The 17,826-nt window shown below is 44.4% G+C and overlaps 3 protein-coding genes across 3 annotated transcripts in view; 1 reads left to right on the top strand and 2 right to left on the bottom strand.

Moving 5' to 3' along the window:
- The window catches only part of LOC112747143 ((-)-isopiperitenol/(-)-carveol dehydrogenase, mitochondrial), a 39,791-nt gene extending 30,984 nt beyond the window's left edge, over nucleotides 1-8,807 (top strand). Inside the window, exon 2 of the mRNA XM_025795151.3 lies at nucleotides 8,069-8,807. Coding sequence (XP_025650936.1) covers nucleotides 8,069-8,672 — 604 coding nt within the window. The 3' untranslated portion in view covers nucleotides 8,673-8,807. The remainder of the gene's footprint in view (nucleotides 1-8,068) is intronic.
- A 6,597-nt stretch (nucleotides 8,808-15,404) lies between these two features.
- Nucleotides 15,405-16,094, bottom strand: LOC140179309 (uncharacterized). Its single transcript, XM_072218031.1, has one exon. It carries the CDS (start codon nucleotides 16,092-16,094, stop codon nucleotides 15,405-15,407), a length of 690 nt encoding a protein of 229 aa, XP_072074132.1.
- A 930-nt stretch (nucleotides 16,095-17,024) lies between these two features.
- Nucleotides 17,025-17,507, bottom strand: LOC112748856 (uncharacterized). The gene has a single exon (XM_025797101.1). It carries the CDS (start codon nucleotides 17,505-17,507, stop codon nucleotides 17,025-17,027), a length of 483 nt encoding a protein of 160 aa, XP_025652886.1.
- Nucleotides 17,508-17,826: the final 319 nt, after the last annotated feature.

Raw genomic sequence — 17,826 nt, 5'->3', positions numbered from 1 at the left:
GCCTCTTTTACCTCGAAGTCTCGAATCCTTCGATAGTAGTCAAAGTTTTGATCTTCTTCCCTTGTGCATAACTGACCAAGGCTCGAAAGAGTCTTCTGTCCCTCATTAAATAACTCGTAAAAGTAGCTCTTCCACCTTTCATTAATCTTCTCCTCTTGAGCCAATACCTCTCCATCCTTATCCTTTATGCACTTAACCTGATCCAAATCTCTTATTCTTCTTTCATGGCTCTTTGCAATTCTATATATACCTTTTTCTCCTTCTTTCGTGCCCAAAGACTAGTAGAGACCCTCATACGCTCTTCTTCTTGCTTCACTTACAGCCACTTTTGTCTCTTTCTTAGCCGCCTTATATTTTTCCCAGTTGTCTGCGTTGCAGCATAAAGATCACTTTTTAAAGTACTCCCTTTTTATCTTTATCTTTTCTTGTACACTCGCATTCTACCACCAGGACTCCTTGTATCATGGTCATATTCCTTTAGATTCACTAAAGCTTTCTTTTGCTGTTCTTCTAATAACTTCTGCCATCTCCCTTCACATCTCTTCCGCGCTTCCATTCCCATACCACTTTACCTCTTCTCCTACCCGTCTTAGGAAGCTTCTTTGTTCCTCACCTTTCATCCGCCACCACCTCGTCCTTGGGTTCTTCGTATGATGTCTTTTTCTTAACTTTTGCTCAATGCAAAAATCCATGACGAGCACCCTATGTTGTGTTATCAAACTCTCTCTCGGGATAATTTTAGAATTAATGCAAAATTTTCGGTCGACACTCCTCAACAAGAAGAATTCAATTTGAGAGCTTGTCATGCCACTCTTATAGGTTATAAGATGTTAGTCTCTCTTTTTAAAACATGTATTTGCAATAAGAAGATCAAAGGTTGAGGAAAAGTCCAAAATAGTTTTAACCTCAGCATTGATCACCTCGAAACCATGGCCTCCGTGAATACTCCCATACCCAGTCACTTCTCTCCCAACATGGCCATTTAAATCTCCTCCTAAGAAAATCTTATCTCCTGAAGGTATGTCTTGAATCAAACTCTCTAGATCCTCCCAAAACCTTATCTTGTGTTGTTCGTCTGAACCCACTTATGGTGTATAGGCACTAATCACATGGAAAGCACCTTCCTCCACCACAAGTTTGATAGAGATGATCCGATCTCCCACCCTCTTGACATCCACTACGTCCTTCTTCCACTGCTTATCCACAATAATTCCAACCCCATTCATATTCTTCACCTTTCCTGTATACCAAAGTTTGAAACCAGAAGTATCCAACTCCCTAGCCTTCACACTAACCCATTTTGTTTCTTGTAGGCACATAATGTTAATCTTTCTCCTTGTGATGGTGTCCACCACCTCCATGGACTCCTATTAGAGTGCCTATATTCCATGTACCAAATCTCAACCTTCTGTCGCTCCGACATTTACCTTTTACTTTGTGAACTAGCTTATTTACCCTCGTCCGTTCATGAAAATGCAAGAACCCTTGCTCATTTAACACTACATCTGGGCATCGATGCAGCGGCTCTTGCTCATTTGACATCGTACTCGAGCGATACAGCACGTTGCTTCCAGGCAACGACCTAGCTTTAGCGCAATAATGTCTTCGATTCATGTCAGAGGGATTCGACTATATTTTTATGTTGGTTGTCGAAGACCTAACACAACCCTCCTCTTTTATCCGGGCTTGGGACCGGCTATGTACCGCAACTGTAATATAGTCGGAGTTGTATTCAGGAATACATGAGAACAATTAATACAATTTTTCAATTAGTAGCTACATATGAAAATCTTAGGAATCATTGAAAACCAAATAGAAGTACTGGAAATATATATTAACAAGCCAATTATTCAATAAACATTCTCTTCCAACACAAATAATATTAATAGAGAAATAATGTTTAATGCGAAAACCAAATATCCAGAAGTTTAGAGAAAAAAACCTAAACCAAATCAAAATAGAACCAAAAACAGTTTAGAAAAATCAGAGACAATGAAGAACCAAGAAAATCAAAACAAAAAATCAAATTCAAAAACAAATAATCAGATCAAGAAAAAATTTGACCAAATAATTTACCACGACACTGCGAACGCTGAACGTGGCTGACAGTTGGCATTGACGGATGGAGAGGAAGAGGGTTGAGAGAGGGAAACGGAGGTGTGACAAGTGAGGGAGAGGGAGACAGTGGCGCGATGACTTCAGAGATGGAGACGGCAATGTGACGGGTGTTGAGCCATGGAGGGACACTGAAGGAGTGCCGACACAGGGAGCACTCGGAGGGAGCACCGGCGGAGGGAGCACCGACGGAGGGGTTGTGAGAGAGGTTGACCTACGAGTGTTATTGGGAGCGAGTGTGAGAGTGCCAACGAAGAACGACCACTGCTCCTGCATGAAAAGGATGGAGAAGGAAGAGGAACAGAATAGCGCTGTAGCCAGGACTCGCGAAGGCGCCATCAGAGCGACGATAAACCTACCACCACTGCTGTCGTCCTCCGTGTCTGTGTGAGAAAGATGGAGGAAGAGTGCTCGAATGAAGAAAATGAGGAAGAGAGGAAGGCGCTGCTGTGTGAATTAGGCTTAGGGAATGGGGAACAAGGGTTTTGTTACAACATTGTCACTCTCAGACACAAAAAATTAAAATTTTTTTGGAACTTTTTTGCCACACTTTTATAGCGTGCGAAAAAGTTACAAGAAATAGCCAGGCTTTTAAAACGTCACTATAATGAAATCATGTCTTCATTCTTGAAAAGTGTGCTTGCTTTTTCTATGGCCCCGCTTTTGAAGCGTGGCAAAAAAAGCGTGGCCAAATCTCTATTCAATTATCACCCTAATAAAAGCGTGGTCATTGACTCTTTTCTCCATGCTTTTAAAGTGTAGCAACAAAAAACGTGGCCAAATATCTAATCAATCGCCTCCCTCATAAAAGCGTGGTCATTAACTCTTGTTGGCCACGCTTTTAAAGCGTAGCAAGAAAAAAGTGTGGCCACAAGCCTTTTCTGTTGTAGTTGTTTAAAAAGGTTTTACTATGGTTGGTGTCTCCCACCTAGCACTTTTAATTATCGTCCTTAAGTTGGATGGTTAATGAGGTTCATGTCAAGGTGGCTTATGGTTGAATTCCTCCTTGAATCCCTCCAATGCTTGGACTTCCAATGGTCTTCGGGATCCCAAATTGTGCCACCAAGCTTTCAAAATATCCCAAACAAGTAGTAAGACCCCAAAATTATTGATTGTTGAAGTGTATTCTGAGGTCCCAAACTTTGTATGTCCACTCGCTTTCTTATTGATCTTCATGTTTCCGTTCAGGTGACACAATTCTTGAATTCTCCTTAAAACGCATAATCCTCATCCTAAATCCATCGAATTGAGCTTCACTCCACCTTTGGACTCCAAAGTTTGAGTTTTCTTCCATCATGAACCTTGATTCTAGTGGCCAACCAATATCCAATTTCCTCTTGCTTAGCACCCCAAGAAAAATTCTAAGTTGACCACCCGTTTCTAACAAAGCATATTGATATGGGCCAAGGAAGTTAAAGGATGAGATGATTACCCACTTAACTTGTAATATGGATGGTGGTGACTTAGCAAGGGAGATATCTAATAGATGTGCTATGGTTGTTCCCTTTCCCTTTGACTCTTCTTTAACAACCTCCACCTCTTGGCAAGCTTCTTCAAATTCCATCTCTTGTTCACCAACTTCTTTCAAATAATCTTCATTGCCCAAAATATATTTTGGAGGTTGTGTACAGTCCTCCTCAACATCAATTTCAAATCTCACGGAAGAAGGTTTAACAAACTCATTGAGATCATTGCTCGGTGCAGAATCATCCTCAATAATGGAATTCATCTTTTGCTTAACCTCTCCTAAACTTTCAACCACTCTGTCGAGTTCAATGCACTCAACATTCTCACCTTTTTGAAATGAATCCTCCAATCTCTCCTCTTCAACATCCTTCACATGTTGCGGTTCATCCATCAACTCCTCTTCCTTTATTTGGTGCTCCAAGCTCTCTTCTATACTAAGTTCTTAGGTTGATTCTCCATATTCATCCGTGGAAGTGCTTGGATTATTGCAAGAGCGTATTGAGGTCAATCGGGTTGAAGCTTCGACTAAGGTAGCCATGATAGCATTATGTCCAAGGTTGTCAAACTCGCGAGTCTAGGTAAACTCGTGGAGCTGACTTAGACTCGACTCGTAGACTCGTATGAGTTTACCTATTATAATTTTTTTGCAAAAAATATATATATCGTGTATAATATATATGTTTACTCAAATATAGCCATTCAAACTCAACAATTTCAACATAAAAAAACATAATAAATTAACATAATACTACAATTATAACAAGTACTCTAGAACATACATTCAAATCCTTCACAAGTATGCATCTAGTTCAACATAAAACGCGAAAAGGGCTTGGAGAACAGAGTGATTGAATGAGTGTGGCAAGCAAAGTGAGGGATTTAGCTGTTTAGGGTTACGTTCATACGTTGCTCCCTTTTTTCCTCTTTTTTGGGCCCAAAACGGCTCCATTTTTGCAAAAAAGGCCAAACAAAACAAACTCGCTGACTCGCCCATAAACTCGCGAGTTTGACCGAGTTTATGCGAGTTTACTCGAGTCTACCTGAGTCTATCCAGAAATGAATTTGTGTCTGAATTAACTTGATTCCACTACCTAAACTCATACGAGTTTACGAGTTAACTCGAGAGTTTGACAACAATGATTATGTCGCTTGATTGATTCCTATTTTTTCTTTCTCGTCTCCCTTTGCTCTTGAAGAAAGGAGCAAAGAGTATCATCCATGGAGGGTTGTAGTGGAAAGAAGGATTCATCATTTGGGAGAAAGTTTTCATATATGGGAGGTGGTTCATAAGGGTGAAAGTGTTGAGGTTGTGTATATGGAGGTAATTAGTCAAGGGGAGTTTGAGAGTATTGGTGTTGGAATGGTGGTGGTTCTAAGTATGATTCATATGACTCATATGGGTGTTCTTGAGGCACATAAGGTTGGTGGTATGGTGAATATAGATTAGAATGATATGGAGGTGTTTAATGGTAAAATGAGGCTTGTGAGTATTGTGGTTAAGGACAATGTTGAAGATGGTGATCATATGAATATGGTCATTGAGGTTCATAACTATTGCAAGGACCACCAAATCTATTGGGTGGTTATACACCATAGGATGAATTGAGATCATAGTAGCACGACGGAGGGGGTTGACATGAGGATTGTCTTTGAGTGTAAGCCTCCTCCCTCCATTGATAGTTTCTTCCTTGGTGCAAACTGTCATTGAAATTGCCATTACCTATAGTATTTCCACAACCATACCTAAAATCAAAAGGATGAGAATTCATAAGAAAGAGAGAAAATAAAAACATGGAATAACAAAGAGCAAAGAAAAACAAACTCCCAACTATTAGCAAAACAAGAAAACAAACAAAAAGCAAGCTATTCACACTATTCACATATTCACAACAGTCAATAATATGACACACGCTGCAACTCCTCGGCAATGGCGCCAAAAACTTGATGCATGGCTAAACACTGATTTAGAAATTCACAAGTTATAAAACTCGAATTTTGTTATAAGCATAGTTCTAAACTGGCAAATAACCCTACAAAGTTTAGAAAATTGTCACAATTCAAATCAATTACCGGAAGTTTTAAATCCCGGGTCGTTCTCCCTAGAGATTGCAATCGAGTGCTCAATTATTGGCTATGAGAAATCGAGGGTTTTGATTGCAATAAACAAGAAGTTAATGAAATAAAATTAAAGAAGCAAATAATAACTAAATATCAAAGGTATTTAAACTAAGACAATTAAGGAAATTAACTAAGAAAGATCTTGGCAAGGGTTGATGGTTAAGGATCACTGTCTTGGTCACTAACCACAACATGATAATTACAAAGACCAAAACCAATCGTCAACCTCTAAACGACGAGAAAAATCAACCGGGTTTAATTAATCATAATCAATAAGTCTTAATCAACATACTAATTAAATTAGGAAAAGATTAGCATCAATAAAAACAAGAATAATTAAATCTCTAAATTATCAATCAACTTGGACATTAGTAACTCAAGGTCACCCAAGTTACTAACTAAAGCCAAGAGTTGAAAATTCTACTCCATAACTAGTTCAAGCATTTTATCAAACACTTAAAATGTATAAAAGTAAAACATTATACATTGCAACAATAATAAAACCTACAACTACCAAATTCAAGAAAGCGACATCAACAACTTAAACAAGCAAATATAAAACTTAAAACATCAACTTCATTAATGAAACTCAAGAATTCACAAGTTCATCAAATAACAAAATGGAAGAAAGCAAACTAACATTAAAGTCTAATAGAATTATAATGCAAGAATAAGAAAACAAGATTAAAACTAAAATTAAACAAGACTAAAATCTAAAACTAACAAGAAAATTAAGTTGAATTCTAGGGATTCTAGAGAGAAGTTTGAGTTTTTCTCTCTAGAATCTCCCTAAAGGCTAAAAAAATAATGTGTAAAATGTAAGTGTACGAGTGTGTTCCCTCCCTTCATCATCTTAGCACTCAAAATGCTTTAGAATATGGCAATTTAGGGCCTTTTGGAAGTCCAAAGTGAGGAAGCACGTGTTTTATTAATCCAAGCACGTGGAGGTATTTCGCTCACGCGGAAAAGTCTCGCGCTCACAAGAATCTCGCGCACGCGAGAATCTTGCGCACATGAAGGAAATGTGCTCTCGCGGATAACTCGCATGCGCGACAGAAGCTCGCCTACACGAAGAACGCGCACGGCGACATAAGCTCACCCACGCGAGACTTCAGCAACTTCCACTCCAAATTGCTTTCCGAATTTACTTTTTTTCTCCGTTCTTTTCGATCCCTTGAAGCCACTAAAGTGTCTTAACTCTAAAACACTTAAATAAAATTGATCACGACATCAAATGGCATAAAAAAAATTAAGAAATCAATGATTAAGAGCATAAAAAGTATATTTTTCACTCATGAGTTCATTGGAAGCAATAATTGAAAAACTCCACAAATTAAGCTAAAATTGTGTGATTTAGTTAATAAACTCCATACTTTTTAATACAATTTATAACAACAAAATGGAGTTTATCAATATTCAAGGAAAACAATAACTGTTTTTCAATCTTTTTTTCAAGTGTTGAAAATCTTCGACTTTGATGCTATGTACCATCTTTATTTCGACTTCGACTTATTGTATCTGCATCTATTGGTAATTTTAACTAATTTTTTCAGACCGACACAATTTGTAGTCGAAATGCCTTTTGTTGAGAAAATTCAATTTTAGTACCAACAACACCCAAATTGATTTTAGAGAATTTTAGATTGAACATTTTAGTCTAATAAACTTTTATTTTTTATAAGTCCTTAAAAGATACTTCCTTTTGACATATTAGTCTCTCTATCATTTTAAAAGAGATCTAATTTTTTTTAAAGTGTTTTTTTTACACCAATTATCTTATAATAAAATTTATTAGAAATTTATTTATCTAAAATACGTGTAAAAAAATTTGATTGAAATCGATGAAAGGATTAATTGTCTCTTCAATAAGAGTGACATCCTCGAACATTTTTAAAGGATAATATTTATTTTTTAAATAAAAAGCCTTAGGAGTCAGTAGTTTTTAAACTAATAAATATGTAAATTGAATATTAAATATAAACATCTAAAATTTAAAACAATATAAAAATAATTAATTAAAAAATATTTGAAGGTAAAATAAAGTAAAACTAATTTAAAATTTAAAGTTATCGACAACAAATAAGAGGTGGTGGATAGCGAAGGTTAACTGGTGATACTGATAGTGGATGAATAAAATTTGAGTATTTAAAAGAAAAAAAAAATGACAAAAAAAAGAGTAATTTAAAAAAGTTTGAGTAATTTAGTTAGTTTATTTGTTGAATGATGTTGATTTTTTATTTTTATTTTTATTTTTGACTCCTAACTAAAATATTTATTAAATATCAAAAGATTCTCTCAAACTTTTCAAAGATCAATTTGAGTGATTAGGCCGTTTCTATATGATATTTTTCCTTGGAAACATTCGCAGGTGCACCTACGTCCACTGTGACGTGGCAAACGAGGATCAAGTAAAAATCCTTGTGAACACAACAGTCAACTCTCACGGAAAACTGGACATCATGTTCAGCAACGCTGGCATCTTAAGCCCTTCAGACCAGACGGTCCTCGACCTTGACATCTCCCAATTCGACCGCCTCTTCGCTGTCAATGCTCGCGGCATGGCCCTCTGCGTCAAACACGCGGCGCGTGCCATGATGGAGGGGCGCGTGAGAGGCAGTATCGTGTGCACGGGAAGCGTGGCCGCCACACACGGTACTCCCCGGCGTGTCGACTACACCATGTCAAAGCACGCGGTTCTCGGGTTAGTGCGCGCGGCAAGCCTACAGCTCGCAGCGCACGGCATTAGGGTGAACTGCGTTTCACCCAACGCGCTGGCCACGCCTCTGACCTGTGCGTCGTTTGGGTTGGAGACGGAGGAGATGCAAATGCTGTATGCGCATAACGCGAGGTTGAGGGGTATGGTTTTGACTCCGAAGCATGTTGCCGACGCCGTGCTGTTTCTCGTGTCCGGTGACTCCGAATTTGTCACCGGACATGATCTCGTAGTCGATGGTAGTTATATCGGTGGTTGACACTTTTAGTTGATGTTTTATATATTTTATCAAAATTGCGGAAATGGATCCGACAACAAATTGGTAAGATTATTGGTTTATGATTTATTAGTTCGATTGAATTAAATATTAAATAAAATTATTAAAAATTTTATATATAATTTTAATATATAAATTTAATAAAATTTAATATTTCATAATTTTACATATTTATAAAAAATTATAAAAATTTATAACTAAAAACAACCAAAATATATATAATATCCATAATGTTCTACTATAACAAATTTTAATTTGTCCCATCAAACTCACCATCACTCTGGTATTGTACCTCCATGATCATATCAATTTTTTTTCATCGGACAGTTGCATCACACACTCATTATCTACTGATCTAAGTACTCTATCAACATTCTCTTCTTGGATAGTCTTTAATTCTTTATCTTCAATGACGCCATAGGAGATATTATCATTTAGAAAGTTTCTAAAAAATGCCATCTTTTAATGTACAACTAACTTAAATTTTCTTAACTTCAGTCTCCATCGTAGTGAAAGTGATTAATCATAATAAATAAATTAGTCCTATATATCTGTTCGGTAGGTCGGTTACCGGTCGGTTCGGGCGAAAATCCTTGGAGATGGTAGGGGCTCGTCAGGTCGTGGACTGCCGGTCAGGGTGTGCGAGGTTCCGAGTACTTCGTGTGAAAAAGGGGGTGCCACCTGCAAAGACACTCCGACGCCCTTGTCAGTAAAATGCGCAGACGGAAAGGATGATGTGATATATATGACGTACCTCGGGGGAAGAGTAAATCTTCCCCTTATATATTGTCAGAGGTGGGCCCTGTGAAGGTAGGCCCACTATTCCCGAGACGTTTCCTTCACAGCTATGAGTGAGCTGTCACGGACGCGTGTCCGGGTTGGCGATGGAGCGCCCTACCCCTGACCGTTCGGGTCGGGTGGAGCTCGGGTCGGCTCAAGCCAGCGGAGGATTTGGACCAGGCCGTAACAGTGCCCCCACGCGCCGGTGGTAGCCGTGAGGACTATTGGTGGCGCGTTTTTTCTTTCTTCACACGTCGTCGCCAGATCGGCCGCCTGTGGGGTGGACGTGCCCCCTGTGCGCGTGTCTTTTGGTTACTAAGGTAACCGTTCATCGCTTCGTTCTCCGTGCTGAGCATTGAATGCTCATAATGGGTTGGGAAACCCCGTACGCAAAGACTATTTTGCCCCCAGTCTTTCGCGCTTCTTGGGAGGCAGTTTTAAATGGTTTGTCTTCCACCTTTTCCTCCTTTTATGCGTGTTTCTTCCATTTCTTTGCTATCTCTCTCCTCTTCCCTTGGAAATTCCAGAGTGCTGTTACAGTTTTCTCGAACATCTTCCTTTCATCCTTCCAGCTTTCAAAACAAATTCAGGTAATCTTCGGACTTCTCTTTTTTTCTGCTCTGTTATTGTGTACTTGTTGTTTGTATTTGTTTGTTCTTGCTGTCTTGCTTGGAATTAGTGGCTATGTTGCAAGGTAGACGTGTTAGGGGAGGGGTACCATTCTAGGGTAGATTTTTAGGTGGCTCTCGGGATAGGTGTAGTTTTGGCCATGCTTGATTAGTTTTTTGGGTTTTCCGGGCTCCCGACCTCATAGACTAATGGAGTGGTACCCCCACTGTAGGTATGCCTCGCGTCGTCTCCCGGACTTCCACCTCCGCGGCGAACTATGACCCCTACGCCTGGGTGACCTCAGACATAAAGGATTCGCCGAACCAGATGGATCTGGAGGAGTTGACGGAGTTTCGGCAAGCCGGATATCTCTGCGGGGGGGACAGATGAAGAGACCAATTATGAGACCTTCGTCCCTGCGCCCAACGAGCGTTTGTATGAGATTAATTTCCGTTCTCCCCGGGTCGCCGACTGGATTTGGTTTTATAAAGCCATGTTCACCCAGGTCGGCGTTCGACTGCCGTTCTCCGATTTCCAGATGTCTCTCCTTAGTCGGATATCCGTGTCGCCGTCGCAACTCCATCCGAACAGCTGGGCTTCTATCCGCTGTTTCGAGATGGTTTGTGAATATCTCGAGCTGCCGGCGTCAGTGGATGTCTTCCTTTTCTTTTTCAACCTTACCAACCCCTCCAAACAAGGGAAGGCGAGGAAAGGGTTTTTGTCTTTCCGGTCTGCCCAGGGCCGGAGAATATTTGGTCTGTTCGAGGACTCCTATCATGGGTTCAAGGACAAATTTTTCAAAGTTCGCCCTGCTAAAGGTCGCCACCCCTTTTGGTTATCGTTAGAGGGGGAACGCCTCATCCCGACCTATTGGAGTTTCGGGGCGGGGTCTAACTCTTTCATCAAGGTGACCTACAAGGGGATGTCCTCTGTAAATAAAAGGATAGCCGATGTGTTGTATGCTATTTTTGGGAAGAACCCTGTGAACCCCTATCTCCTCATGGGTGAACGGGAGTCGGCCATGAATTATATTTGTGAGCTATTCTGCCTTGTGTTTTTGCATGGCTTGTTGTTTATTTTGTTTTTCCCGACTTCACGACTAATGTGTTTGGTTTCCCGTTGTAGTGGAGATGTCTGCTTCGGTAACTGGGCTTGAAAATTTGGTCAAGACCTTCTTGGAGGATAGCGATGATGAGAAGGCTGACGAGAAGGATGCCGGGGAACCGGGGGGCCCTTCCGGGGAGAAAGAGGATCAGGCCGTGCCCTCTCCCCAGGACACCGGTATGTCTGAAAAAGATCCAGCCGAGGTGCAGGCTTTTCCCATTCCCGAAGAGATGGCCACTGCTGGGCACTCGTCTCCTACCCATCAAGAATATGATGATGTGGAACTTAGCCATACCCCCAAGAAACGGAAGGCATCTGCCAGCCCGGAAGGGACTCTTACCATCATGGAGAGAAATTTTGATGCTACAAATTTCATTGACTCCCAGCTGATCCTTGGACGGAGGAGAATTTTCTCGGGACCGACCTGGCTGGGCAGGCGAGATGGATGTACCGGACTCTGCTCCGGGGGGCCATGATAGCTCGAAAGGCTGAGTTCGATTTGTCGAGAATGCAGGCTCTCCGACGGAAGCTCGAATCTTCAGGCAAGGTGAACAACGACTTTAAGGTTCAAGTCGAGCTGCTCCAGAGTCAGTTGTCCGAGATGGGGAGCTCAAGGCCTCTGAAGAGAGAGCAACATCTGCCGGGGAGAAATTGAAGGCTTCCGACGAGACGGTGGCCTGTTTAGCTGAACGGGAGATGACCCTAGAGAGCCAGCTGAACGCTGCTCAGGGTCGGGTGGCGTCCTTGGAGAAGGAGCGTGACCAGGCCATCTCGTTGGCCAAAGCCACTAAAGCCGAGGTCAAAGAGCTCAAGAAAAAGCACAAAGCGACCAAGGAGCAAGGGAAGAATGCGATCTTTATGACCGAGGATGCTCTGAAGGCCCAGGTGAAGATTGTGGCTCCTGAATTCGACACGTCGGCTATCGGGGTCTTCAAGACGATCCAAGACGGCAAGATTGTTGACATGCCTCGGAAGTGATTTCTTGTAACTTTGATTTGGTGTGGATTTGTTGAATATTTCGTCGTGACTTTATAACTTTTATGCTTAACTGGTCGCTTGGTCGACTTATCGTTACTATCGTTTATCTTGCTTGGTGTTTTATTTTTGTTACCGTCTTTCCGGGGCGGACTTATTGCTTATGTCCGTTTTGCCGTTTGCACTGGTAACCCCGTTGGGGTCGTCGTGGTTTTATTTTTGAAACCGTTGTGGTCTTATTATCGCGGCCGTTCGATATGGCTATGGTTCCATTGGCTTCCCGGGGTGATCAGTCCCGGGTGGCTGTTTACGAGTGCGATCTTCGCGGGGTACGTGTTGGAATATTTAGACAAGTAAGAATTAGGCGTTAGCTAGACAAGTTCATGAGCACAGTAGGCATTTGATAAAAGTAAATAATTGGGAATTAACATTTGATTAAAGTAAACCTCTATCTCGCTTATCAGGCTGCTTGGTCGGGGCGACCAAGCTACGAATAGAACCTCCTCAGGTTGCCTGTGTTCCATGTTCTCGGGATCTCTCTGCCGTCGAGTCTTTCTAGCTTGTAGGCGCCTTTGCCGAGCACTTCCCTGATTCTGTAGGGACCTTCCCAATTTGCCGCCAGTTTTCCTTCCCCTGGGGTCGGTAAACCGACGTCGTTACGTCGCAGGATGAGGTCTCTTTCCCCAAAATCCCTTCTGAGGACTTTAGTGTTGTAGCGCAGGGCTATTCTTTGTTTTAGTGCCGTTTCTGACAAGTGGGACATCTCTCTGGTCTCTTCCAGCAGGTCCTTTTCTACTGCTTCGTCTACTCCCGTGATAAGTAATCGTGGACTCGGTTCGCCAATTTCCACGGGTATCACTGCGTCGACTCCGTATGTTAGGCGAAAGGGGGTTTCCTCGGTGGAGCTTTGCTCGGTTGTCTGGTAGGACCAGAGGACCGAAGCGAGCTCGTCGGCCCATGCGCCTTTTTTGCTGTCTAAGCGTTTCTTGAGGCCTAGTAGGATGACTTTGTTTGCAGACTCCACTTGTCCGTTTGTCTGGGGATGTTCTACTGAGGAAAACTTTTGTTTTATGCCCAGGCCGGTGAGGAATTTCGTGAACTTCTTGTTAGTGAACTGCGTCCCATTGTCCGAAATGACGACCTTCGGGATACCGAAACGGGTTATCACTTGTCTCCACATGAACTTCCGACAATTGGATGATGATATGCTGGCTAGTGGTTCAACCTCTATCCATTTGGTGTAGTAGTCGATGGCGACTATGAGATATTTAACTTGTCCTGGGCCAACTGGGAAAGGTCCTAAGAGGTCGACTCCCCATTGAGCGAAAGGTCGTGTAGACGTCAGTAAACTCAGCTCGGAAGCCGGCGCTTTGTGGAAGTTGGCGTTTTCTTGACACTTTACGCATTTCCTGACAAATTCTTTGGAGTCTCTCATCATTGATGGCCAGTAATATCCAGCTCTGATGGGCTTCCTTGCTAGGGCTTTGCCCCCGATGTGGTGGCCGCAGCATCCCTCGTGGACTTCTCTAAGTACATAGTCCGTCTGGTCGGGGTGTAAGCACTTCAATAGGGGTTGGCTGAGCCCCTTTCTGAACAGTTGCCCTTGTATGATTGCATATCTGGCTGCCTCCCTTCTCAACGTTTTGGCTGCTTTCTCATCGTCAGGTAACTTGTCGTGTTCCAGGAAGTTTGTGATGTGGTCCAACCAGGAGGGGCTTGATTCCGTCAAATGAAGGGCAACTGTTGGTTCCTTCACCATGCCTTGGATGAGAGACCGGTTGCCCGTTCCTGGTTTCGTGCTCGATAGTTTAGATAGGAGGTCTGCCCGTGTGTTCCTTTCTATTGGAACGTGTTGGACTGTGACCTCTAAGAATTGCTCGGTCAATTCTCTAACTTTTTCCAAATACTTTTGCAGGAGGGGGTCCCTAGCTTGATAGCTTCCGTTTACTTGTGAGGTGACGACCTGTGAATCGCTGGACACTTCCAGCCTCGTTGCCCCGACTTCCCGGGCTAGGTTTAGTCGACCCAAGAGGGCTTCGTATTCCGCTTGATTGTTCGACACAGGGAATTCAAACTTGGTCAATTGCTCGTAAATGACCCCCGCCGGGCTCTCTAAGATGACCCCGGCTCCCCGGACGTTTGGTTGGAGGCACCGTCTACGTGGAGCCTCCACCGTGTGCCTGTTTTCTCGGGGGGATCACCCGTTACCTCTACCAAGAAATCTGCCATTGCCTGCGCCTTGATCGCATGTCGGGGCTCATACTGCAAGTCATATTGGGAGAGCTCAATGGCCCAGGTCATCATCCTCCCAGCCAAATCGGGCTTTTGGAGTACTTGGCGAATTGCTTGGTCCGTTCTCATGACTACACGGTGTCCCTGGAAGTACTGCCTCAACCTTTGGGAGGAGATTAGGAGTGTTAGCACCAGCTTTTCCAATTTGCTATACCTCAGCTCTGCTCCTTGTAGAGCCCTACTCACGAAGTAAATCGGTTGTTGAGACTTCCCTTCTTCTTGTACGAGCACTGCTGCAAGCGCTTCCTCTGTTACTGCTAGGTAGAGATAGAGTGGTTCTCCGGCCTTGGGCTTCCCGAGCACCGGAGGTGTTGCCAGGATTTCCTTGAAGTGATTGAATGCTTTCTCACACGCTGGGGTCCATTCAAATGCTATTCCCTTTTTCATCAGATTAAAAAAGGGTAGGGCTTTCGCTGCCGATGCGCCGAGGAAGCGGGATAATGCCGTTAGCCTTCCTGCCAACCGTTGGATGTCTTTGATACAACCCAGGCTCTTCATCTGGAGAATCGCTTCACACTTCTCAGGGTTGGCCTCTACTCCTCTTTGGGTGATCATGAATCCCAAGAACTTCCCAGCCTCCATGGCAAAGGCACATTTGAGCGGGTTGAGCCTCATGCCGTGTTGTCGGAGGGCTGCGAACACGCCCCCCAGGTCACTTAAAAGATCGTCGGGCCGTGTTGTTTTTGCGAGGATATCGTCCACGTAGACTTCTACTGTCTTGCCTATGAGCTCACTGAATATCTTGTTCATCAGTCTCTGGTACGTGGCGCCAGCGTTTTTCAGACCAAATGGCATCACCTTGTAGCAATAGATCCCTCCTGGCGTTATGAACGCCGTTTTGTCCTCGTCGGGTTGGTGCATCGGTATCTGATTGTACCTAGAATAGGCGTCCATGAAGCTCAGATAACGGTATCCCGCCGCCGCGTCGACGAGTGCGTCAATGTTTGGGAGGGGCTAGCAGTCCTTGGGACATGCCTTGTTGAGGTCGAAATAGTATACACACATTCTCCACATCCCATTGTGCTTTTTAACCAACACTACCTTCGACAGCCACGTCGAGTAGTCCAGCTCTCGGATGAACCCTGCTTCAAGGAGGCTGGCCGTCTGCCTGGCCACCTCCTCATACCTTTCCTGCGATATCTTCCTCCTCCTCTGGGCCACTGGCTTAGCTTCCGGCTTGACGGCCAGGTAGTGTGACATGAGTTGGGGATCTATCCCCGGCATGTCGGCTGGCGTCCAAGCGAAGAGGTCGGCATTGGCTCTGACCATCTCCATTAAAGGTTCTTTTAGTTCATGGGGGAGGTTTCTGTTTATGAACGTGAACTTCTCCTCCCCATCACCGACCCTAAATTTTTCCAAGTCCCCTTCTGGCTCGGGTCTGGGCTTGTCATCTATTCTGGCATCCAGGTCAGCAAGGAAAACCCCCGATGCTTTTTTGGACTTTTTCCTGAGAGAGAGGCAGGCGTGGTCGCAAGCGACTGCCGTTTCCAAGTATCCTCTGATGGATCCTACGGATCCGTCATCAGTAACAAACTTCATTACGAGCAGCTTTGTACTAATCGCTGCCCCAAGGTCGTTGATGGTTTTTCTCCCCAGGATGATATTGTAAGCTGTGGAATCTCCTAAGACAACAAAATCGGCCATTACCGTTCTTCACCTCTGTCCTTGTCCCAGGGAGGTCGGGAGTGAGATGATCCCATCCGGCTTGATGAAGTGGTCTCCCAACCCCACCACGCCGTGCTGGTGGGTCGCCAGATCGGCATCACGCAGTCCCAAGGCATCGAACACGTTGCGAAACATGATGTTCGAGTCCGCCCCTGTATCCACCAGGATCCGTTTGACGAGGCCGGTTCCGACTCTGGCCGTAATGACCATGGGTGGGCTTTCTGGTACCTCGTCGAACCATTGGTCCTCGGGGCCGAAGGAGATGGGTGGGAGTCCCCGGGAACTTCTAGCAGATGAGGAGGAGACCGCCAGGACTTTGGCGTCTTTCTTCTGTGCAGATTTCGACCTCGGGGCGAAATTCCTCGCTGTTACTACGTTCACCACCGTGAGACCGTGGTCGTCCTCCTCGGGTTCTTGACATCGTCTTGTCGCCCGGGACCTGTCCTCGCCATCGTGATCCCGATTCTGTCTCCTCGGTTCCCTTATGAGGTGGGAGAAGTCAGCAAGCTTTCCGTCCCTGATTGCTTGCTCCAGGGCATCCTTTAGATCGAAGCAGTCTTGGGTCTTGTGCCCGTATCCCTTGTGATATTCACAGTAAAGGCTTTTGTTTCCCCCCGTCCTGTCCTTCAGAGGTCGGGGTCTCGATAGTATCCCTTTCTCGGCTATCTGTTGGTAAACTTCCGTGATCGGTGCCGTGAGGGGGGTGTAGTTGGTGAATTTCCCGACTCGGGGAAATGGCTTTGGCGTCTTGCTCGGACCGCCGTCCCTAGCGTGTTCCTTCTGTTTTTCTCCACCCTCGTAGTGTCGGGCTTGGTTGTAGGGGGGTTGCCGTTTATTGGCAGCCACGACCCGGCTGACTTCTTCGTCGTTAATGTACTCCTTAGCCACGCACTGGATCTCCTGCATGGTCTATACCGGCCTTGTGGTAAGGTGCTTTCTGAAGTCTTCATTCAGGAGCCCATTCGTTAAGCACAAACTCGCCACCAAGTCCGTCAGCCCGTCAATTTCCAAGCATTCGTCGTTGAAACGATCTAGGTATTTCCTGGTCGGCTCCCCAGCTCTCTGGGTCACTCCCAGCAAATTGATCGGATGCTTGGCTTTGGTGATCCTGGTCGTGAACTGAGCCAGGAAGGCGTGGCTGATGTCGTAGAATTGGGTCACCGAACTCTGCGGGAGGTTATTGAACCACCATATTGTAGGTCCCGCTAGGGTAACTGGGAAAGCGCGGCACCTTACCTCGTCTCCCACTCCTTCTAGGTTCATCCTGGCCTCAAAGGCCATGAGGTGTTCCTGCGGGTCTTGTGTCCCATCGTACCTCATGTCCGTTGGCTTGTCAAACTGTTTTGGCAGCCGGACTTCGAGTATGGAACGGTGGAATGGGGTCGCTCCCATTATTACGGGTCCTTGTGTTCCCGTCGTTCTGCCCTCGTCGCTTTCCCGACGAGTGTCCTCGTCTCCGGGGTTCGTGGTACGCCGCCTCTCACGTCTGGCGTAAATGACGGGGTCACGACATCTTCTCGCGCGCCCTCTCTCCCCGGTGCTTTCGGATTCAGCGTGGGGGCTAGGCGTGTGGTGCACAAAATTGTGATCTCAGGCAACGGCGCCAAAAACTCTGTACGCACGTCTTAATAAATCGTTTTTCATTCACAACTTCGATACAACTAACCAGCAAGTGCACTGGGTCGTCCAAGTAATAAAACCTTACGTGAGT

This window comes from Arachis hypogaea, chromosome 15 (assembly GCF_003086295.3).
Source record: "Arachis hypogaea cultivar Tifrunner chromosome 15, arahy.Tifrunner.gnm2.J5K5, whole genome shotgun sequence".
Lineage (NCBI taxonomy): Eukaryota > Viridiplantae > Streptophyta > Magnoliopsida > Fabales > Fabaceae > Arachis > Arachis hypogaea.
This window is presented reverse-complemented; position numbering and strand designations above follow the sequence as displayed.